Here is a 25,000-nt window from a genome sequence, read left to right as displayed (position 1 = left end):
AAAACTCGGGACTTTTTCCTCAATGTCAAGGTAACCGCACCAGATCGATAGGGTTGAGATGATTTTTCCAATTTTTTTTGTTGTAACGCTTAAAAGTTGTAAACACCTTCGAACATGGTTGATCAATTCATATACGATCCTAGAAATTTTTATTGATCAATTTTGATAGAAAGCAAAACAGTGATGGCGAATGCTTAAAATATAAAATTTTCTGAAAGATGTAAAATATCACTCGGCTCCTTAGGCCTTACAGCAAACGAGCCTTCGAAAGAAAAATAATTAATTAATTAAAAAAATTGTTTGAAACCAAAACAGTGGCTATTTAAGAACTACTTTTTTGTATGATACTGATAAATTGTGATTTTCTTATAAGCTTCAGCTACACATGTTTGGTAATAAATAACTTGATTTTAGTTTCTATTCTTCTAAAACAACAGTTATTTCATGCATTTACGGTTATTGATAAATTAAACCATCATCTCTATGCTGGCTGTAATTCAAAAACAGTAAAAAGCAAAAAAAAAATGTAAATTTAAGCTTCAATAATCCTTTCTGTCATTTTGTTCTTCTTGCTTTTTTCTACGGTGGATGCAATTTTAAAATTGTCTCCTGGACTTATGAAAATCCGTGTGCCAGATCACAAGACTCATTATTGGTTAAGCACGACATCATAAATATTTATTCCATAATATGAAGAACTTTGATTAAAGAGATAACTTTGATCAATATGAAAAGACAAAAAACGATCAGACAAGAAGACACAACGACGTTGTTAACAAACAGAAAGATTCAATTAATTTTAAATCAGCCTACAACTCCATTTTACCCAAGATCAGAACACTGACAGATAAATGTAAACATCGATCGCTAGACAAAGTAAGTTATAGAATCTAGCTGAAAACTATGTAAAAAGAGCTTGTTAAAATTTAAAAATAGCTTTGATTGAAAATTTTTTTTTTTCTTAACAAATCAGTTCAATTGAGAAAACCCGTGTCAACAACGCATCCAAATGTAATCTGTTAAATCTATGATGTCTCTTAAGACTTTTATATTTTGTTGGAGGTTCTTCAAACAAACGAACATGGACTCAATCATTGTAAATTTTATTTTCATTCGAGATTTTCTTTCGTTCATTCATCATTGGGATTTAAACTTCCCACATTTATCAGTCGATGGGATCCTCTGGAATAGCAGACTCATCATATCCATAGTAATCATAAAAACTGGATGGACTAGCTGGAACCATAACTCCGGGACCTGGTGGGAAAGGTTCTGGTTGTATATTTATCGGCGGGTAAACGTTTGAGTTCTCATTGTGTTGAACAAAAAAATGGCGGGAAGAAACTTCACCAGAATCATCAGCCAGATTGAGGTTGACCGTTGGATTTTGAGCTTTTGGTTGACGATGTTTACAGCAACAGCGCGATTTGGCCGACGCAGTTGAAACTAAAGATACAATCCAGAATATCGCAAAGGAAACAATCCTAGCTCTTCTCATGATCGGTTTAAATTGCGATCAGTAAATCACTCGATAGGTTGCTTTGGCAGCTAACGAAACACAGAGGTTCGATTGATCAATCGGCAGGATCATTTAAACGATTTGTTTCATAAAGTTATGGTTTGTTGACAGATTTGGTTAATATTCAACTTCTGGTCATGATCATCAACGTTATAAGCGTTTACGGGAGACACGTGCGGTGGTACAGCACTCTACACTAGAATGTGTCGATTTGCAACTTTTTCAAATTTTAAAACGGCTGTAACGCAACTTTTTTGTTTTTTTTTTATGAATATTTTGGTCTCACGTCATGTCAACGAAATTCAAATTTATGAAACTTTCAGAAAAATTCTATCACCACAAATTTGTCGAAGACAGCGAAGTGGTAGGAGTTGCGATAAAATAGTTAACGTTCCAACAAGACAATCTTGTTTATAAAAAGAAAAACTGGCAACACTGACAGATTTTTGGTCCTTATTTCAGAAATAATATTTCAACAATAATTTATTGTTCAGTTGGAAAATTTTCTGATGAAAGGATCTGCATTTAATTCTGGTGACATCTAGGGACTCCAAATTCTGGAGCTTACCAAAAAATTTGGAGTCACCGGATGTAAAAGTTTAGCAAAAATTGAACTTAAATCAGGTAGACCGATGATTCGGTAGGCTGTGCTGATTCGCAGGGTTGCCAAATTTATGTTTCAAAAATTAGGGTCTGGTAAAATAAAAATCAGGCTTCGTCAAAGTAACGACAATTTCGCGCTTTATTTTTTAAACCTGGCATCCCTTGACCCCCACTTTCGTAAACACTTCAATCAGAGTTCAAAACTTTGTTTAATATGGCTGAACATGCGATTTGGCATTTCAAACCACCATATTTAAGACACCATATGTAGAGCGTTAACTTACCCACCAATGGTAAAAAAAGCACATTGGGAATTTTTTTTTGTTTCGATTATAGTCGTTTTACCACCGAAAAGTTACTGAAAAACTTATCCAGTACAACTTTGTCCGTTGTTTAATCTTGGGCTCGAGCTCGCGGACATCGGCCCAAAAGGCAACTGACTTGCCAACTGAGCTATATCACAAGCCCACATATTGGGATGATGTTTTAACACATTCGCTCACGTTTTTCAATGCTTCAATGCTTATCATTCAAAATTGTTTAAAATGATGATAAGGCCTCAAATTTTCGACTTCTCGATCGTGTCGTTTCTTATTAATTTTGGTAGTTTTGAAGCTCAAAATTCATTTCAATTTTTATCATCACTTGTCTGATGTTGGGAAGATAAGGGCATAACAAGCACTCGGGGAAACGTAAGCATTTCTCATTTCTACAAGAGTACGCATTTTCTTAAACAAATTTAGATGAGGATTAGTTTCATTCTTCATATAGTATTAATTTTTCAGCAAAAAAGAAATCCCCTTATCATCATTACATAAATATTGAAAATAAAAAACAACTAGGTTCTCAATTGACGAAAATATTATAATTTCTGAGCACCGTAAAACATGCTCTTATGATCAAGGTTGCCGAAATCACAGAAAAATCTATAATTTTACAGAATTTTGAGCCAATTTTTATCACCGAATCTGTGTCATAGAAAACAGAATGTAAGGAATATTCACAGATTTCACAGAATTATAAAATTGTTCAGGCGTTTTCAAAATTTTATGTTGATTGTCAGTATAAATTTGGAATAATTATCTTTTAATTGGAAAAATATAATAAAGTTGGTTTTGAAAACTGATTCTCTCCAATTAAGTATAAAACATAGGCAATTTGACATGACTTTTGAATGAAATCAATGAAAATACCATCAGGGGGCTTCCATAAATTACGTAACGCTCCTAGGGGGAGGGGGTAAGCTCGAGCGTTACGAATTGTGACATAGGGAAGGAGGGAGGTATGGTCGTCGTTACGAAACTATTTTTCACTTAAAAATTTCAGTTTTATCGCAGCTATTTTTATGTTAATTGATAGTGCTTATACTGCCCCAGTGGGGGTTTTCATTATGCCCCTAAAGTGATTGATTTTTTTTTTACCTTTTTTTTGTCATCAATCCAAATTTTCACTTCAGCAAAGGTATCCAATGCAGTGCTTTGTTACTAATTTTTCAAAACATAGCCTATTTCATTCATGATCCAGAAATTAAAATTACAAAAAAATATCCTTAAAAAAATGGAAAGATCAGCTTATTTTGCTTACTCAGAACAGGTCTTGTGGTCCATGTTATGCTCTCCCGAAAAAAGGGACGCGGTTTTGTTGAAAAAAAAATGAAGAGTTAGAAATACGATATTTCTTTCAAACTCTAAGGAAAAATTCTATCATCAATAATAAGGCTGAAACTTTGGAAAAATGATCAATTCTTGTTTTCACTTTCATGAGCTTTCACTCATCTGTTTTTTTAAATCTTATGAAATCAAGCACATCAAAGTCAGCAAAATGGAAGTACCAAAATGTCCATGGTATTGCCAAGCAACCAATAGTGTTGGAGGCTTCAGGAAAGGCTTCATTCTTAAAAAAAGGCATGATTTAGTTCAATTTTAATAAACTGCACGGTTGAAAATACACAGAATTATTTTTTTTGTGATTTCAATAATTGATTGTAAGTTCATAATCGATTGCAATTGAAATGTGAAGAAAAAGGCAGTTAAAACCTTGATATTTGGTGACTATAATTTAAGGTTGCCCGAATTTTTTCCCGAACGTATCAAGAACAGATATACGGACTATTTTATCTAAAAATCTGTCAAAATCCAGGCTTTCGGTTTCAAAACTATTAACCAAAAATCCGAGTTTATTTCGTCAAAGTTCATTTCGTCAAAATGAAATTCGTCTTTAAGGCTTTCAAAACACCGTTCTTGATCATAAACCCTTCATTTCATGGTTTTTATTTTTCTTAAAAAACCATTTTAAACAGTCAGAAATTATGTTTACATCAAGAAAAAAAAATTGAAATTAAATACGATTTTTCACTTTTTTCATACATCAATTGTTGGAAATTTGTCACTTTATGAAACGACGGGTTAAGATAAAATTTACTGAATGAATAAAGTTTAAAGTATGTTAGGTAAATTTTGAAAAAAAAATCAAATATCCGAAGAATTACAAGACAAAAAAAAATTGGAGGTTGGGAGTTATTTCACCTTTTATATCCTTGATTTTATAGATTTTTTCAATAAAAAATTACTTGATTGTAGGTTTTGTGCAATGATATAGTATACACATTTGTTGCATATAAGCTCTCGTGCAATTTATTTGTCTCTCGCATTATTTTTTATGATCACCACCACCCCCGCCCCTCGCGATGTTCCAACTCCGAGTGACAAAAGAAGGATTTGTTATCTGTAATTTACAAATAAAGCGAATAAATTCAAAAAAAAATATTCGTGCTATTTTCTACTGAATCCAGGAAACCGGGCCGACCCGGATTTTTCCTGAATCACACTTCAACGCTCTCAAATCAATAACTCACTTGTTTAAATATTGTTTCTGAATATTGAACCCAAAATCGACCAGTGTTGCTAGTTTCTTTTCATGAAACAGAATGTTCAGTTTGGGACTTTATATATATTTTCTCGCTATTTCTACCGCTTTTCCATATTCGACAAAGTTGTAGTCAGAGAAGTTTTCAGTAAGCTTCATATATGATTGGATTTTCATTTATTTCGCGTGAGAATAAAATATTCTTGAAAATAAAAAGAAATGACATTCTCGAATAAATTTTTGTTTAAACGAAAAATTTATTAAGACCACAAGGCTTTTGAAATTTGTAAAATATGCTATCCGACACACACTTAACTCAGATTGCCAAATACTGTCCGACTGAGTCACTTTTTTTTGGGTTTGCTTATGAATGCTCTTTTCGTATTTTTCAAATCCAAATTTCTCTAGCTTTTACCTTTTGCAAAAGATTTTTCAGAGCTAGCGTAGTATCTATATAAATAAAAATAGATTTCTGTCTGTTTGTTTGTCTGTTCCATGACATGGGAGGGTATTTGGATACAAAAAATATTTCTATGATTATTTCAGACCCCTCCTTGATTTGAGACATTAAATGGGGAGGGGCCTCTTTTTTCATGTTTAACATAATTCAAAAACTAATGAGGCAAATGGATTAAAATTTGGCATGGAAGGGTTTTTGGATACTAGAAATGTTTCTATGATAAATTGTGTAAATCATATCACAGTGGGTTTTTTGTAGAATCTATCCTAAAAGGTTATTTCCTTTTGCTTGAAAATTATATTTTCATCACTTAAAAAAAATTGGTTTTTTGAATATGTTTCGGTGTATTTGAAGAGAAGATTACTTTTTTTTGGAGATGGATTCTCTTTCATCTAAAGAAGTACTTTGCGTTAAAAGTTATATTTGGAAACGCGAAATTTCCTGAAAAATAGTGAAGCTCATTTAGTCTCGGGTGCTCGTTATGTCCTTCTCTCCCCTAGTAAAGTGGGGTAAAAGTACGATTTAAGATTAGATATCAAAAACTGAGAATAGTTTAATCAATAACTTTGGCGTGGATTATAATGATTTAGACAGCCTGCGTTTTCATAAAATTTGTACAAGTTCAACTTGTGAAGTAAAGTTTTTTTTAGTTTTCAATTGAAGCGTTAATGTGTCTTTCAAGTAGTCTCCAATCAGTATCAAATGTTGAAAACAAAATTTCATTAATCTGTCTCTTCTTTGAACAGGAAACTGTGCAAAGTAAGACATCTTGAAGCGGCAAAAGTGCGAATGATATACAGGGTCCACCAAAGTAAATCTGAATAGAAAATTTTTTCTTTGAAAATAGAAATGCACTGGAAATTTTTGCACATATTTCTGTTTTTACCATCACTTGCTCGCGCGAAAAAATGCTCAAACACGATGATCAAATATTTAATTCGATTGTCTTCGGATTTTTTTTAGGAACGAATTAAAAGTCTAAGGAATCAAATGCTGTTCTTGGTTTTTTTTAGAAAAACAACTGCAACAAATTTTAAAAATAGGATTGCTATTAGGTTATACTTTTACCTAACCCAACTCTACTGCACAAGACAAGAAATCAAGTTATTTAAGATAAAAAATTAAAAAAAAAACATCTCGAATACTAGAGGTGGATTCCCATCTTCTACAGCTTGTCCTTCGCTCTTTCAACAGTTGTGAACTTTCGAAGAATTTATCAAATTTTTCAACAAAATACATTTCACTTAATTTATTTCCCTTTCGTGATTTTCGGAAAAATCTAAGAGGGCAAAAGAAAAATTTAGTTTTTGTTTCGGCTACTAAAGAAGGTGTTAAAGCTCGGAAGAAACCTACAGAACAAACGAGAATATGACGAACTTCATGAAAATATCGTTGAGTATCTTCAAATGGAGATCATAAAATATTTATGGACGATCCCTTTTGGTGTCCTTACAGGAAATGAATCAAAAATTCAAATCAACGATTTTTAGAACGTGGTAAAACATTGTTTTTTGTTAATATATGCCACACCTTTTGCTAGCCTTCAACTTTGAATCCGAGAAAAATCATGATCATGTGTTCGATCTCTTCTTCTGTCCTCTGCTAAAGAATTTAAAATCACAGTTCGATTGTTTATGATATAAAATATCATATCAAATTCCAGCTCTCCAGGTCTTAGAACGATCGAACCTTTGAGATCAAACCAGCAAACAGAAATAGTTTTTTTTTCATACATTGATTTATTTCTCAATCATGGAAATCTGAACTTCACGAGTTTTTATCGGACTCATTAGTCTTTCTTCTTTCTGGACCTCTTCTTCTTCTTCCTCCGCCTGCGATGCGGTCTGGGTGCGATATGGATGGGTCCCGGGTCGTAATATTCTACATAGTCATCATAATATTCGTCTATGTAATAATAATCATAAACAGAAGTCACTGGTGGTCCTCCATATATTGGCAAAATGGGTTGAAGAAACATTCTTCCTTTTCTTCCAGAACCTGCAGGATTAACATTATTTTTCACCGGGTTCCGAGCTACATTGTTATGATCACTAACAGCTGGATTTTGAGTTTTTTGACGATTACAACAGCAACAGCACGATTTCGCCGACACAATTGAAACTGAGCAGGCAATCCAGCATATCGAGAAGAAAATTGCGATAGCTTTGCTCATGATCGAAACTGCGGCCAGAAAATCGCCCGACAGATGGTATTTGTAGCTAACGAGTCACGACATTTTTATCGATCGTTATGCCAGAAGTTTCGAATGCTTAGATCGTTAATTTGAGGCATTTTAGTCATAGTAATCAACACCCGTGACTAATTAGTGAGTAGTCGTAGTTACTTTCAGCAAGTTGCGTTTCAGTATATGATGTCGTTACTAGAAGAACTAACTTTCATTTATGCGGCGAGAAATCCTCAGGAATAGACGCTCACGTAAATAGAAGGTTACTTTCTTCAAGGAAGACTTCACTCTAAAACTACAATTTCTTGCCTGTGATACAAAACTGTTCGCTCCAATTGATTCTGGAAGATTTAGGTATCAAAAAACCTTGAACTACAGTTTTTTTTCAGTTTAATATTCAGACTAAACATAAATTCTACGATTGACTCGATCCGTAGCAACTGTTCGCAAATCCCCCGGGCATCGCACAATCGCCAGATCACGCTCCACCCGGCCTAACTATTTACCTCGCTCTTTGCACTCCTGCTTGTCTGCTGCCTATATGTCTGTTTACTTTTGGGCTCGAACTTGCGGACATCGGTTTAGGAGGCAACTGACTAGCCAACTGAGCTCTATTACAAGCTCCCGAAGTTGATGAATGATAAAAATATTTTGTTTGATAAATCAAGTGTTTTCCATCAATAGTATGGTTTTTCGTAGGACAAAAGTTGTTTGTAATTACAAAATACAACTTCTGTCAATTTCTCAGAAACAAAATCTGGGTTTAAGAGGGTTTTTATACATGATATCTGTCGCTTTTGACAGTTTCAACGATGTGTAAAAAATTCATTTCTGTCTTTCTGCCTGTCTGTCTGTTCCCTAAAAACTCGAAAGACATTGGTAAGTTGGGGAAGGTTTTTTGCTGGTTTGTAACTTCTCCCCAAATGGTATCCTGAACATTGCAGTAAAGGGCGCGATCATGGAATTTCCCGAAATGTTCCGATCGTCACTGTTAATTTGTATTGAAGCAAAAATGTTTCCAGAGGTTTGGAAACGGCAGAAGATGGTTCTGCTGCCCAAACCAGGAAAGCCATTGGGGAACCCATCGGCGTACAGGCCAAAATGCCTACTGGAAAAGTGCGATGAACAGTTGACGTAATTCGAACCTGTCATCGAAACGGCTGATAAAGCCAGACTCAAGAAGAGACGAGGAGATCGTTTTTGTGCGGTAGTAACAATGGACGTGCGCAACGCTTTCACGTCCTTCGATATGGAAGATGGCCTCGAAATCTGGCCCTAACATCCAGTGAATTAAGCAGAAACTTAACAGTGTACGGAGGTGAATGAATTTGCGGGTCATCAGTGCATACCGCACTGTTTCGATGGAGGCTGCATGCGTTGTAGCGGGAGTCATGCCCATCTCGGTTTTGTTGGTGGAGGACTCCTATTGCTACAGAAATAAAGGCACGCAAAACGTGAGAACACGAGCCAGGGATCTCTATAGCCAACTGCCAGCAGCTGTGGGAGCAGGAGTGGTTTGAGAGAGGCATGGCAAAGTGGATTTCTGTATGACGCAATTCCTGACTGTTCATGGATGCTTCAAGAAGTATCACCACAGGTTCGGCCATGTGGCCTCCCATGTCTGCCTAACATTTGGTGACATGGACGAGACACCCGAACACGTGGTATTCTATAGTCCAAGATTTGAAGAGCACCATGCTAACATATTCGCCGCCTGCGGACCAGACACGACAGCCGACTTCATGTTGCAGAAGATGTGTGACTTGGCATGCAGTATGCGATGGGCTCGCCCGGATAATGACTGCTCTGCGAAGGAGTTGGAGACTGAAGCAAACTGCGATCGACCAAGGATAACTTAACTTAACTTTACTAATCCAAATGAGCTATCAAATGAACTACGCTAGACCTCGGCCAGTCAGGATGATAATTTGTTAAAATATGAATTTTAAAGCGAGTGTTGCATGAGTAGCGCATAAGCTCGAATTAGATCCTCTTCCGAAGAAAGGCTTTAGTAATGGTCAAAGGCCCCAGGTGGAGTTTAGAACGTATGTAGATACGGATGAGTATATACGAGTCGACCCATTGGTTCCATTTACCCATATTAGTTCTGTGGAGACACGGCACTTGACGTGCCTTGGTACCAATTCGTAAAAAAAGACTCCTCCCCTTTTTTGGAAAGGGGGAGGGAGAACAAATAAAAGAAACAAGTTTAAATATCTCGTGAATCACTCAATCAATCGAAACCAAATTTGGCATGCGAGGGTGAATGGCTAGGAAGAATATTTTAAAGATGGTTTGAGACCTCTACCTCCCTCCGGTGTGGAGATAGAAAGGATAGGTGAGGGCTCCTATACTTTTTTGCCCATCCCTCTACTACTAGGGAGATAAAGAGGGGGGGAAGAGGTCTCTTATTCAATTTTTCGCAAAACTAGGAAACTAATCGAACCAAAGAACCGATATTTGACATTGGCGTATATTTAAGCATGAGAAGTGTTTTCTTATATTTTAAAACTGCTCCCTCTCTTCAATGGGAATGGGAAGGGAGGCTTTTTTACAATATTGTTGGATCACTCGATAATTTGTTATTTCAATTATGCAGCAGAGGACTTTTGAGTCGATGTGTCGATGTAGTCCAGCGGATAGGCTAACGTGAGTCTGGTTTTGGTATGCCAGGCGTACTGGGTTCTATTATTGGTAACGGCAAGGAAACTTTTGGGTTATTTTCCCATAAGCGGTAGGCAGCTTAGATGTGTTTCATTCTTTACTACTATATAATAGGAATTTTCAATCTTTTTCCAGCTGAACAGGTATATACACAAATGCCGAAATACCTGTATGTAAACTGATTAACTTTAACTGATTAACGCAATGCATTAATTCCGGGTCCGGGTATGGGGTATGGGTATGGGAACTTAATAATCTACAGAATGCATGTGAACATATACTTTAGCAGCAACTGCGGTGAATTCGTGTACCCATGTAGTGGTATGAATAAGGTTTAGCAATTGCTTCGGTAGCTTTTACTTTGCTCGAAATCTAGCAAAGCAAAAGCCCAAAGCATTTGCGTAGTTTGGTATGAATAAACATTTGCTTAGCAGATGTGTACTAAAGTCTTAGAACATAGCTTTTGCTTCGAAAAAAGAAGCAGAATCTGAAATTTACTAAAGTAAAATGAAAGAAGACGATCAAAAAATTGAATAGTACGGCTAAAATAGCCATGAAATCGACGGTGCGGGGGTGGGTGTAAGAACGATCGGAAAAATTTAAGTCAATACATGCTCCTATGTTGATGTTTAAAGAAAATTGAATATTGTCAAACAAAAAATGGCCTAGCTTTTTAACATTTATCATAAGCTCTCCCACACGTTTTCGGATCGGGATAATCCGATATATAAAAAAAATAGGGAATAGACGCGCATCTTAACTTAGATGTTTTTTTTTTAATCTTTGAATTATAAAAAAAATCATATAAATTTGGGAGATCTGAATTATGTTTTAAATTATTACAACTTTCTTCCAACTTCAAGCCGATTGGGACTTCTTCCACTGTAGCCGGATTTTTTTAATTTGAAATATTTACTAATTGATTTGTTTTGTTCCATCTTAGACGAATCATTTCATACAACGACAGGAATATGAAAAAAGTTGGGTTATCACTTCGACTGTTCTTTATCTATGTTGAAAATGCCTTTTTAAATTGTATTGAAGTGTAATATTGCTAATTTTATAAATTCATGACGTTGTTGAAGAATTTGTTTATTGGAGAAGTCTGCTACCAAGCATGCTTAGAAAATAAAGTAATTGCTAGGAGATTTCTCGAGCGATTGCTTCAGATTTGGGCTTTATTCATACCAAACTAGCTTGTTCTAAAAGTAGAAGCTCCTGACTGAGATAACACCTATCAGGAAAAACTTAATTCATATCAACCGAAGCAATTGCTTTCTGCGACTGCTCGATTTAGTTTAGCAAAAGCAATTGCTAGGGTTTTTTCATACCACCTATGGTGGATAACCAACATACATACATACACGCCAATATTAGTCGACTTTGATACTTTGCAAGTCTATGTCATGCGATACTGATTTTTGGTCAGCGACATAAGCAAACAACACAGACAAACATACGGGACACTCGGATTTTGTTTTTCGCAAATCTGTCTTGAAGTTAGGCAATGTTGACTCCAGAGTACACTAGAATCACTTAGAGGAAAATCTGAATATTTGCGGAAGAAAATTTATTCAGGATGAGCCGAAGTTTGTTAAAATATGAACGATATTTGAAGTTTCTTATCTCAAAAGACTTTTATACGACTTTTTTATTCTGACGAAATTTTGAGTATTTGACAAATTCGAATCCTGTTTAAATGAGACCTATTATTTGTATACTAAAATAAACTTTAAATAAAAAGATCTCAAGTTTCAAGCTGCATACGTAATTCTAAACAATTATGTTGATCATCTTCTTCTAAGATGATAATTGTATTTTAAACGATATTTATATCCACAGATGAACAGATGTACAAGCTCGAAAAAAAAAAATACTTCAGAAACGTGTGTAAAATATCCAGTGCTCTTTTTTAAAGAAGCCGTAACTTTTGAACGGCGCAATAGATGGCAATGTTTCTAGATAGCTCTATTCGAAATAACAATTTTTCAAAAGGGCTCAATGGTATTTTAACTCATAAATAAATAAATTTGAATACAATAAGATGAATTATTCTATACATTAAATTAACCACGAATAACTTAAAGCTGAAAAAAAATAGCTTTATCATACTTTTTCACTACAGAGACTGCCGAAATAACAAACAGATGTACCTACAAGCTTGAATTATAAAATTCCAGAAACCAGTGCAAAATTTCAAATGCTTACAAGCCAAATAAACTTTTGAAGTACCTCATTCTTGGAAAAGCGCAATCGTATATGATCTCAAAAAAAAATATTTTTCGATCACTTGCGAAAAATTCAAATTGAGAAAATCTAGGCACAAATGACTAATTTGTTTGTTTACACTTTTTTTAACATTACAATATTTTAGAGCAAGTTTATCAGTGTTAGAAAAAAGTAGTAGAAATTTTGACATTTGTAGCTAATTTTGAAAACTTAACCATGTAAAGACTATCAAAATATCTGTGGCCTTCAAGTTTTTCAACAACACGTGTTTTATTTTCGCATGCTATGATGCAAAAAAAAGCTCGATTTCTATCACATTCGGATAAAACAGTGTTGTTATAAAGTTCTACGCCCAAAGATCTTGAAAATTTTTTTGCATGGTAAAATTTTTAAAATGTGCTAAAAGTGTCAAAGTTTCTACCACTTTTTCCCAACACGAGTGAACTTGCTCTTAGGTTACCTCGATAATTTTTTTTGGCATAATTGAATACTAGGCAATACCGTCACCAGATGGCAATGTAATCTCTTGCAAAAGTTTGTATGATTTTTCTTCTGCCCTGTCTGTTTGCCCGTATGTGACCGTATGTGTGATGCGAGTGAAGTACAAAAATGTCATTCAATATTGACGCTGCCTTACTGACATTGTATCTTGATCATTCAACTCGTTGACGGCTTTAATATTCATACGATAACATTGACTACTAGACGTTGGTCAGGGTCGAAAGAAATTGATTGAAATTTACCAGTCTTGCATACATGACATAATTCAACGAAATAAGGCACACATATCATATCCAAATGTGTGAAAAAAAAGATCTAAAATATTTGACTTGTTAGAAGAATGTGGTAATTTTTTTATATTTAAAGTCGTAACACATTTTGAAAATTTTCAATGCCAAAAAAAATGAAAGATCCGCTGCCGTTAAACTCCTACCAACCCTGTTTCAATTTCAGCCGTATGTGATTTAAATCCAGCTATTTTTGTATCACTGTATGTGTTACATATTTTGATATTCATTTTTTTCATATCAAAATGAGATGTTATTTAGTACTCGTAGGATGTTAGAATATCTCATATTATTACAAAAAGTCGATGCCAGAATAACTCAATTATATCACTCTTTGATAGCATTATATCAAAATTATATTTCAATCAGATAGAATTTAGACCACAAAAAAGGATAAATATTTGTATCTTGCACACAAGCTTGCATGGAATGTTTGCTTTGGACTCAAGCACTTGTATGCAGAGTTGCATTACCTCCTGCCTTGTACTCAAACTTTTATGTATTGTTTCCCATTGAAACAATCCTTGAAAAGTTTGGGTACAGCCAGGAGATTCGAACCTCGACCTGCCGCCGGTTGAGAGGCGCGCACGCTACCGCAGAACCAGATCTGGTGCATTTGATAAGAGCTTTAAAATTTCAATTAATTTTTCAAGCAGGCAAATTGAGGCAGGAAACAAACGGTTTGTATCTGTGCGATATGGGATTTTGATACTAGGTGGTCTTGTATGCAACTGTATGTTGTATGTATGTTGTAAATCCACCACGGGTGCACGGATTCACCGCAATTTGACCAAAGTATAAATTCACATGCATTATTAAGATAACTCGGCAAATGTCCAATGCTGCGAACACAATACCCGGTACCATGGTTTCGTGTGAACTGTTATGTAATAATGTTTTACATGTCTATGACTGTGTATATTGGAGGAATGAGTCAATCATGTACATTATCAGTTTAAAATCTATAACATTATTGAATGTTATACATTTACTACAGGTATTCCGGCATCCGTGTATATACCTGGCTGACTGTCCATTGATTGAACATTCTAATATTTTCAGTTATATGGTCAGAAACATCTTACCTATCGGTCGATCTTAGGATCAAAGCCTTAAACCTACCGCCGATAATAGCATTTGATTCTAAAACACAATGCGACCTGAACACTAGATATATATTAATCATGATGAATTTAATTCGGTCAATCTTCTTGAACGTGTACAATAATCATTTCTTCCTTTGCATGTTTTCGGATCGCACACGCGTTACACAGTCGATTTGAATAAACGCCACATCATAGCAGGCGGCGCCCTGACGCCCGATTTATTTTTCCTTTTTTTATCTTCCTTATTCTTCTATTCATATAACCACTTCTTTGACCAAAATAATGGCAATATGTTACACAGAAAACTTATTGAGATTCACTCATTTAATGCACTATTTTTCTACCTGTACAATAACTATTCCGGCTCTGCCACAACTAGCATTTTACTTCTTTTACCCCTAAACATTTGCCGAAAACTGGAGCGAGTGTAGCTTTCTTCTATCGGAACGCCAACGCGGTAAATTTCTCGTTCAACCCAAGCAGGACATTTTTCATAGTGAAAACGGGACACAGTCTGGTACTCCAGTTCACTTATTTCTTCCAATTTTACTTCCATTGACCATCAGCAATTGACGATTTGATAACAAACACTTGCGACAAAGCACGGGCAACTCACTTCAGCAGCACATTCTTGTGCTGTTCGCCATTTTTCTTCATATTTTCAAAAATTATTGTACACTACAAAACTATCTTTAGCCATAACTTTAATAAAATATATTAATTTTTCGACTCAGATTCCACTCCCTTACCATTCGGCTATATTTTAAAACATTTTAGCCCCTTTAACGCACTTTAAATTTGCAACCACACACGGAGAGCAAAGAAAAACAAACCGAACCGATTGGCGTCACACGCGGGAATGACTAGGTGGTCTTGTATGCAACTGGTATAATAACGAAGAGACAGCCTCTATAGTGGCTCCGACCTTACACATACTACCTCGCTTGGTGCGGTTGCAAATTATCAGTCGTATTACGCATCACTGTACGTTAGACCGCGTTAAAGAATAGGTACCAGCATCAGGTGAGTGCGTAATAGCCGTGGAATATCGGGCGATTCCTGAATGCTGAACTCCGAACGCGCACAGTAATAAAGAAGATTTAATAATTTTTTTCAAAACGACAAAAACGCAGATTGTGATATCAAAGCTATATCAACACCAACACTTGAAAAGGGTCTATGTTCATTTATGACGTTTTTTTTTTGCAACCTTTTTTAAAGTCTATATGGTCAAAACGGTGCGAAGGATCATTCTAAATATGTTAATATCGATACGAGGGTATTATCATGGAAAAATAGCTCGCAATTGTTTGTAGAACCTAGCTGGAGTATGAATTTCGTCTTAATGTTTTATACACCCTTTGCTTTGTACTGTACGTCTCATATGTGTGAGTGAGATGGAGATAAAATTTCCTCTATTTTTTTACAAACGTTCTCTCTATAGGAGTGAGTGAATAGCTTTCCGCATTCTTCCCCTTTTAATGTTTTGCATCTAGACTCTTTGCTTTGTTGTGGAGTAAAGCGTGTATAGAACAATTTGTGTGAGGATAATGTCATTTTATGGCTCTAAATTTTTAAGATCCTTTGCTCAAACTGCATTATAAATCTGAAGAAAACTGATAAACTTAAAACGGTTTTTGTGTTAAGTAGAGCTCGTATTTGGCTATTTGAATCCACTGAAAACGGGTTTTATTTACTTTGTCTTTTATACCGTTTTCACATGGTAGTGCTGATATCTAAATAAGATTTTAATATCTCATTGAGATAGGTTTGAATAACAATTAAGATATACTCTCCTGATCGGGTGGTATTCAATCATACTCAAATGCTTAGGAAAAAGATAAAAAGATGCATCTGTAGATGATGATAAAAAATCAATAAAAACTTGTTCAGCGTTAAGCATCAGATTTTGAAGAAACACAAACACGAACCATCAACTTTACCAATCAGCTGGCGATGCAGGTAGAGTTTCATGGAAAATCGAGGAGGAAAATTTGTCACATTTATCGGTGCTCCGATGGAGAAATTTTTCTTTGCCAACCGACATTCGGTAGAACCTAGTTTTATTTGTCTTTCCAAATGAACCGGCAAAAGGGGGACTTGGTTGTTTGCAAATCAAGCTGGAAGTTTGTCGCATGGTTATTGAAGTAAATATAAGAAAAAATCCTCATATCAGCAGTTCCGGAGTTTTCCGCCAAGAAAAGTTTTTTGATTGAATATCATCATTTCAGAACTGCTACCGCCTGAAATTCTAGCGGCTTGGTTGAAATGTAGATATGCTGTTGAGTCGAAATAAACTCTTGGAAATAATTGAATTCTAACTTGCTTAAACAGTAAAATGTGTTTGATTTTCTACTCACCGTCTTCGCATTTGTGGCCAGCCTTCCCGAATGGGCAAATGCATCGAGGGGCTTGGCCACTTTCGCCGTAGCTGCAGACGCCTTCGAAACCACAATCCAGGGAGCAAGGTTTCCTGTTGGCGTGGGAAGAGGAAATCATAGAAAGTTGAATGATGCTTCTATGAACTAAGTTCGGTGAAAACCGTGTGAGGATCCAGTTAACATGCTAATTTGTAGTCTCAATCAGGTTCACTCACCTTTCAACCTCACGTGTGGATGATGGCGCCAATGTGGTCCCAGGATCAGTTCCCGTGAGTGCCGTTTGTTGGAATGCAGCTCCTGCGGTCACTTCCGGCGAGACTTGTGGCGTTCTCATGGTCGTTGCCGTAATTGTACTCCGGCCACCATTTAGCAGCAGAAAATCATCTTCGTCGTCCTCGAGTGCCGTCAGCGCCAGAGCTTTTATCTCGTCATGGCTGTTGCTGCTGCTGCTCGTCATCATGTCCGGGCGTCCAATTTTGCTCCGATTTTCGCCCTCATCGGCCTGCATCCGTAATGAGTCAGCATCGTCCGATTCCATGGGAACTGGCCGGAAATTGGCACTACCACTACTGCTACTAGCGACATCTTTTCTGCTCTTCGGGGCCGGACCATTACTGTGATGATGGCCATCGGCGTAAGATTTCGGAACTTGACTGCTGTCGCCTTTCGTCGCTGTACTGATCGTTTTCCAATTACGGTTCGATTTTCTTGCCGGCAGCAGCTGGCCATCGAGGGCGTTCAGATTGATGGGTCGCATTTCCCCCTCGTTCTGCCCATCTCCGTCGTCGTCCTCGTCGTACATCTTCATCGATATGTGCAGGTCGGACATGTCCAGCTTGGCGCTGAAGGAGGCGCCCCGTTGATACAGGACGTCCTCCTCCCGCTTCGTTATGCTTTCCTCCGTTGTTGTGGAGTTGATTTCTGAAAATAAGAGGGAAAACGAAAAAATATTTCAGTCATTTTTGTTAAATTCTTTAAGAAAATATTATCACAAAGTTTGGAGTATATCAATCATGAACAATAATAATAATAGTAATGAAAAATGCATTTCGATTTTAAATTTACAAAGTGAATTACAAATGATCGATAGGAAACTGCAGTTCTTCTTAATTATTTATAATAACATCCATGAAACATTAACACGGAGTACAGACGTACAAGGTTGAACTAAAAATTTACAAAAAAGTGTGTAAAATTTCATCCAACAAATACTTTGAAATTTGACTTCAAACAGTACCATCTATTACACCGTTCAAAGGTTACTTATCAAATTTTCAAGTCCAGAGTTTTCGAAAAGGAGTAATCGGACATGAACTCATTAATAGTTAAACTAATGCCGCTCTTTAAAAGACTTGTTCAATTAATTTCTAGATAAATGCAGTAAGAGTTACCTTCGGCTGGACAGATTTTCACTTCCATTTTGTTTGCCCTACTGAGCCAATAAAAAAAACTAACAGTTTTGGAAAAAAAATTTTGCACTACTTGGGTGGTTATCGTCAGAGGACCAATCGGCTTAATCTAGTCAATTAGGAAGATTCTTGATGATAAGTCTTACCCATCAGAACTGATTCTGAACATCTCAAAGTGGGTAACTACATCGCTTTGGCATCGTTTAAAATTTAGCAATTTTTTCTTGATGAAAAAAGCGCTAAGATGTTTCTATTATTATGCAACTTGACAAAAGTGTCACGAAACTTCAACAGCTATTTTCTAGAAACATGCCAAACAGTTCATACGACCTGTTCAAAACTGACCAAAATTTTGTTTTTTTTCCTCAGTTTGGTTTTGACAGTTCTCTTGGGTGTGTTTAGAGACGTCTGGTGGCCCAGCCAAAAAACAGAAACTGGTTAAAAACGGTTGTTGTAAATTTTAAATCAGTTTCGTAGGCTAGCTTGTTCGCCTGTTCTCTGTGGCATTTATGTTATCGTAAAACAATCATAATTTCTACAATTTTGTACCAATTGTGGTAAAAATCTCTAGAAATCAGTGTGTTTGTTTGCGGATGACTAAAAATTTAAAAACCAAAAATCTGATCTACAACCGTAAACAAAATTGAAATTAATCCTGAAACCAAAAATTTTAATATTTTGTTGAAAACCAATTAAAAGATGAATTTCATTGAACCAGAATTAGTTTTACAAGTTAAACAAACACGAAAACATGAATAAAAATGATAAAATAAGTTCTTTGAAGAAAAATATTGCAATTTCATTGCACTGGAATAATTTAAGAGATGAAAGTTTATAAATATGGACTACAAATCTTCAAAAAAATAACAAAGAGAATAAGAAACATTGACCAAATATTTGAACTTTGCCTAAAATTATTAAAGAAGGCTTAATTTTGAATTACAGAAAAAATAAAGTCATTGTTTTTTTTTCTTTAAACATCTTCTAGAAATTCACCGTGTATTCAATTTATGTATTGTAAATTTTGAAATGAAATATCACATTAAATTTTGCTTTGCTACTCAAATTTTGACACTGAAGAATCCTACCACGTCTTTGAAATGGGTTTTCTTCAAAAAGTGTATCCAAACAGATAAATAATTTAAATCCAAGCATTTTAACTGCAAAATTCATTCATTTTAAACTAATTAAACTCATCAAAAAACTGCTAGCCTTGTGACATGTGTTAACTATTTGCGGGAGTCAACTGAATGAGCAAATACAATTTAACTGTTATATCCATAACGTTATCACTTATCACTTTGATTATTGAAAAAAAATCGTCCACGCTATTAAAAGTTTAATGTTGATTTGAAATACCGTAAACTGGGGGAACTTTGATCACTTTTTTCATTCATTTTTGAATATTTTGGAAGGGGTTAATTTTTCGTAACACTTAAAAGCTTTAAAACACTTACTGAGGCGAGGAGTATTAAACATGATTATTGATTGCAATTAATTCAAACGACATTGGTGGTAATAATTAAATGTTTGTTAAAAAACCAGACTTCGAGTTTCGGGGTAACTTTGATCACTATGGTTTTACGTATCTCAACTTCTTCAAATTTATTGTTTTGATACCATTTAGCAAAGAAGGCTCAAACATCGATGGTTGTAATTTTTTGTTTGGACTCAATTGAATTTTTCAACGTTTTCTTTCAAAAACAAATATTCTCAAAAGGTGGACAATGTTGCTGCATACATTTAGGGGTAGAAAATATTAACATTTTTCAATATTTTTTGGCCTCAAAAACAAATAAAATTTTACCTTCATGCAATTCCCTAAGTCCTCGAACTATTCCTATGTTTTTTTCTTCTTCAAACTTAACCATTTGATAGAATTTTAGCCATTTTTTTTCTATATGGACTTTTTCATGGAAAATGACCGTTTTTTCCAACATCCAAAAATTATTATCAAATGACCATAAAAATAACACTTAAACTAAACCTTAATCAAGAAAAAAGTTGAACTTTCACAATAAATAACTCATTTGCTCATAAATGCTTAAATTTGATCAGGAGAGATGTTTGTTTGTGAACCTTCAAAAAACTAGATATTTTAAGATTTTTAAATAACATTTTTAGTAACAATAAAAATCTCCTAATAAAATCCAAATTAAGCTTATTTGTAACTTAATTTATAGGCTTTCAAACGAAGTAAACAGTTTTCAGATATTTTAACTTTATACTTAGTTAATGATGATTATCTGTAAAAATTTCATGTTGATCTAAGTTATCCCGCTGATCAAAGTTCCCCCAGTTTACGGTACTCATCAGAAAACTTATTGTAGCCTCAACTGGAACTTGTGTTTTTCGATTTTCTGTATGCTCATCTTCACCTGCAACAGGGTTTTGATAAATTACACCAAGCAAGAAAATTCCCCTTTTTCCGCGTTGCTTAGAATTTCTGATCCAATTTTAGTTGATTTGGGTGCCCTGAATCCAAATTTCAATTTGTTTTTTCTATCAGTGTTTGTTTTTGAAATACCTTTTGAAAAAAAACTATAAATTATTTATGAAATTTTTACACTATTCAAGACAAAACTGTAAAATATTTAAAAAAAAATGAAATTTTTGTTTTAAATTAATGATCATCTTTCTCCAAGACAGCAAATAATTTTAATTTCTACAAAAAAGTTGTAGAACTTTTCTACTTGTTTACTTTTCTTCATTTTCTAAAATATTTGTATTTATACGATTAAAAAAAAATAAAGCAAACTAAGTTTTGGATATTTTTCAAAGAAAAAATCAAATCGTTTTGCGGTCGTCATTAAATTTGTAAAATAAAATCAAACCTTCTATTGAAAAATTCATTTTAAAAAGTAAGAAATACTTGTAACGTTTTTATTTGAAGCTCCTAATAAAATGTAGAATTCTACTCGTTAAGATCATTGTGTTCTTCAAATTGAAAAATCTAGACTTAAACTTATTCTTTCATGGAATAAAAAATAATCAATAAAGAAATTCAAAATGAGTTTTCGTTCTTCATGGTTTTTTGGTTTATCAGTTTGATTTTATTCAAATCTGATAAAATTTAAAACTTTTAAAGGCTAAGACCAAGCCCACCAATGGTTGCTAAACCTCGAATCGAGTACATTCAGCAACATATCTATCAACCCATCATCGCACCAACACTTGCTAACTTGATTTGAGAAATAGCATTCGAGCAGTAGGTTGTTGAAGGATGCGTTTATGTACCAACCCGGTAGCAATGCAGCTGGTCGTTACTATCAGAAAATAAACAAACACAAATACCAACCTGGATGGCAACAATGGGTGCGAAAATCAGTAAGTAGATAAAAACGCAACCAATCAAAACATATAAAATACCAACCGAAATAGCAACGCCCGGTGGGTTTGGTCTAAACACTAAATTTAGAGGGAATTGACAAAATACAATGAAACATTCGAGTTTAGCAAGCCAAATTCTTCAAAATCCAATTTGTAATTTATTTTTGAAGAAATTCACCAAATTTTACAGTCCTCGTCGTAGTATTTAAAGGTTTTGAAAAATTTTTGTTTTTCAAAAAATATGTCTTTGCCTGACAGTTCTGAATTCTTGTTTTTCAGAAAACAATATATTATTGAAAGCTTTTAAATGTGAACTTTTAAATAAGAAAAAAAACATTGTACTTACTTTTTATCCTTTTCAGGATCCAAAATTTCAGTTGACGGCGACTAAATATTAAGAGCTTGAAATTTTAAACTATCAAATTAGCGCTTGAAAAATATTTAAAAAAATTTACTAGATGAAAGCATAAAAATCAATTTTTGGTTAGATGAAATTAACAAACGAGATTTAAAATGTGAATCTTTGATTAGCATTTCGATGCAGGAGTTCCCAGACTGGAAACTGAATTATAAAAATATTTATTTTTTGAAATTTTGATGATTATCCGAGAAACATTTTTACACTAACAGTGTAGATAAAAAAACAGAATACTAGAAGCAGCAACCTGCTTATCGCTAATTAGTCCGCTAACTTCCGGGAAGCGAATTTATTTTTTCGTTAATTGTTTCTTCAGCTAATTTTTATTCCCCTAGCTGAAGAACGCTACCTCTTTGAAGTGTTTATTTGGCCATAGACTATAGATCATAAATTCGGCATCATTCAGATTTAAAATTTTGAATCCGATCAGGTATTTAAATTTTCGTTAAAGTTTGATTTCAGAAGCTATTCGATCTCAATTTTGACTGGAATCATAAGAATAACCGTCTTTTTGAATTGTCTCCACTTGAATTTTTTTCAAAAGCATAAGCCTTCTTAGAATATAAAAGAGATGAAAATGTTGTTAAAAATTGAAAGTTCTAGAACAAAATAAGTCAATAAATCAATCAATCTTTTGAGTATTAATGTCAAAAAAGATGAAAAACTATTTCGGACCAAACAAAACATCTACCTTAAGAGAATCTTTGCATTACCTGATGTAAAAAAATTGATACACGGGTAAATATATTGAAAATTTGATTCAAAAGTTTCTCCTTTAACTTTCCATCAAATACGCTAACTAAAACTAAAAGTGGACCGACGCAACTGATATGGATAGGAATATCACAACATAGGTTCGAAAACTTCCCCTATTTATATCCTTTAACAACTTTTCTAGTCAATATTATAATTAAAGATTACTGCAAAATTTGTGTTTTGCTTATCTTTTTCAAAACTTTTGACTGTCGATTTGCGATAAGCGCTTTATTATAGATCGATAATTTATACGCAACACTCAGCTATTTTAATTAGTGATCACTAACTTTGACCAAGTTTCAGTTAGCGATGCCGAACACTAAGAAGCAGTATAAAGCTTGTAGGTGATATCATTTAGCCAAACCGTCAAACTGGGTAAAGTTTTTAACGGCTTCGAAAAAAGTAAATCTGTTGTAACATCTATTGCTCATTTTTTTTTAATTTTCTATGAGTATCCAAAACATTGAAAAACTCTCTCGCAATGTGAGAAATAATGAATAAGCGTTGTGGTATACAAGTTTCATCTAACCTTGATCGTTTGACGGTATTTGTTTTGAACTTTCAACGTCTACAACTTTCTTTGTAACATTTTTTTTTATTTTCAACAGATTTTAATTGATCAATCAGGAAATTAAATTTGTCTACCCCTAATTTGTCAGTTCTTTCACTAATAAATGGTTGTTTGGTTTTGATCACCGCACTTTTCTATGGTTTTCTTTGATTGATAATTTTTGGTGATTTATTTAGGACGAAATTAAAACTGCTATTTTCTTACGTTTCGGCATACTGAGCTTCAGCCATCTTCAGAAAAACTATATTTTAAATACTAATAAATAAAACGTGAAGTATTACATAAAGGTATTATGTAATGTATGTAAGCTACTAAAATGAACTTTGTCAGCCCTTTATTTTGATAAATAACCAGGAGAAAATAAGTACAAAAAATATTCTATCTCTGATGTGGATCTCTGGAAATAAAATTTAATATTTTATTAATTTCATCCAAATTAAAATCAACATTATGTGTTATGAATAAATTTTTTAAGGTTCAAAATGGATGTTATTTTGTTTCCTTATCGAGATTTCACGTTTCAAATTGTGATGGAGTATTGTTTCAAGTTAAAGTTATTTATTATCGCGAAATTTTCCAATCAACGCTTCCATTGAAAATGATAAAAGAAGCGTAAATTAATATGATTGAAAACTTTAAAAAATGATCATTTTACCAAACAATTTCAAATCATGGTTAATTTCTAACCTTATCTAAAAATCTAAATATGAGAAAAAGTATTTAATGCCTTTTAAAATCGGGTGTTAGGTTTTATTCTTTTCCTGAACACTTATTCTAGTGTTCTTAGTTTTAAAATTATTTTTTATTCGAAGTTTAAATTTATAATGTTATTACTAAAAATTTGTTAAATCTCTCAACAGTTTTGACAATCTTGAAAGAAAAGTTGTTCTTTTTTCGCAATCTTGAAAGAAAATTTGTTCTTTCAAGATTGCAAAAAAGTTGACGAGAAGATTTTTTTCAAATTTTCAGTAATAAGAAAAGTTGTTCTTTCAAGATTGCAAAAAAAAAGTTGACAAGAAGATTTTTCAAATTTTCAATAATAAGAAAATTTGTTCTTTTAAGATTGCAAAAAAATTGACGAGAAGATTTTTAAAATTTTCAATAATAACTTGCTGACCCAGAAAACTTCGTTTTACCTTAAAGTAAATTCCTGAAGCCGTTATTGATGTTTATTTTCAGCCAAGCCCGTGAAAGGACCTGTCAATGGGGGAGTTTTCGAAAGTCAAATTTAGCTAGAAATAATAACAATACCAAAAAAGTACAATAAATAAGAAAATTGATTTTAAAACCATTTTCCTACTTAAAACAGAAACGTGTTTTTTTTCTTTTCAAAGGTTCTAAAAAAGATGCCGTGAAAACGTCTCCATTTTAGTCTTTTAGTTAACATAAGGAAAGCACGTGAATAATCCAAGAAAATCACTGAATTTGATTCAATGTTATTTATTTTTTCAATCTTCTTGGGTTGCCTGTTTCTATTTCAATGGCTTATCAAGTTTTAACAATAGTAGCAAGATTGTGTAGGTAGAACAAATAAAATTGGAGTTATTATTCTCGTTAACATCCTGAATCAGTATCAGCACATTTCACTAGCAAAGAGTAAGGTTTGACGTACCGTTAGCAAAAAAAAATGAATCATACAGCAGCTATTTACTTAGATTCGAGGTGTTCAATTGGGTTCAGCAAAACTGATTTCTAATATGACGCATTCAAAACTAA

At 34.0% G+C, this 25,000-nt stretch overlaps 1 protein-coding gene across 2 annotated transcripts in view; it reads right to left on the bottom strand.

Moving 5' to 3' along the window:
- Positions 1–25,000, bottom strand: part of LOC129757038 (pikachurin) — an 865,561-nt gene that overhangs the window by 299,808 nt on the left and 540,753 nt on the right. For both annotated transcript variants that reach the window (XM_055754138.1, XM_055754139.1), the window contains 2 exons: positions 17,016–17,721; positions 16,780–16,892 (listed from right to left, as the gene is read on the bottom strand). In XM_055754138.1, the coding sequence (XP_055610113.1) occupies positions 16,780–16,892; positions 17,016–17,721 (819 nt within the window). The remainder of the gene's footprint in view (positions 1–16,779; positions 16,893–17,015; positions 17,722–25,000) is intronic.

The sequence above is a fragment of the Uranotaenia lowii genome, chromosome 3 (assembly GCF_029784155.1).
Source record: "Uranotaenia lowii strain MFRU-FL chromosome 3, ASM2978415v1, whole genome shotgun sequence".
NCBI classification, from domain to species: Eukaryota; Metazoa; Arthropoda; class Insecta; order Diptera; family Culicidae; genus Uranotaenia; species Uranotaenia lowii.
This window is presented reverse-complemented; position numbering and strand designations above follow the sequence as displayed.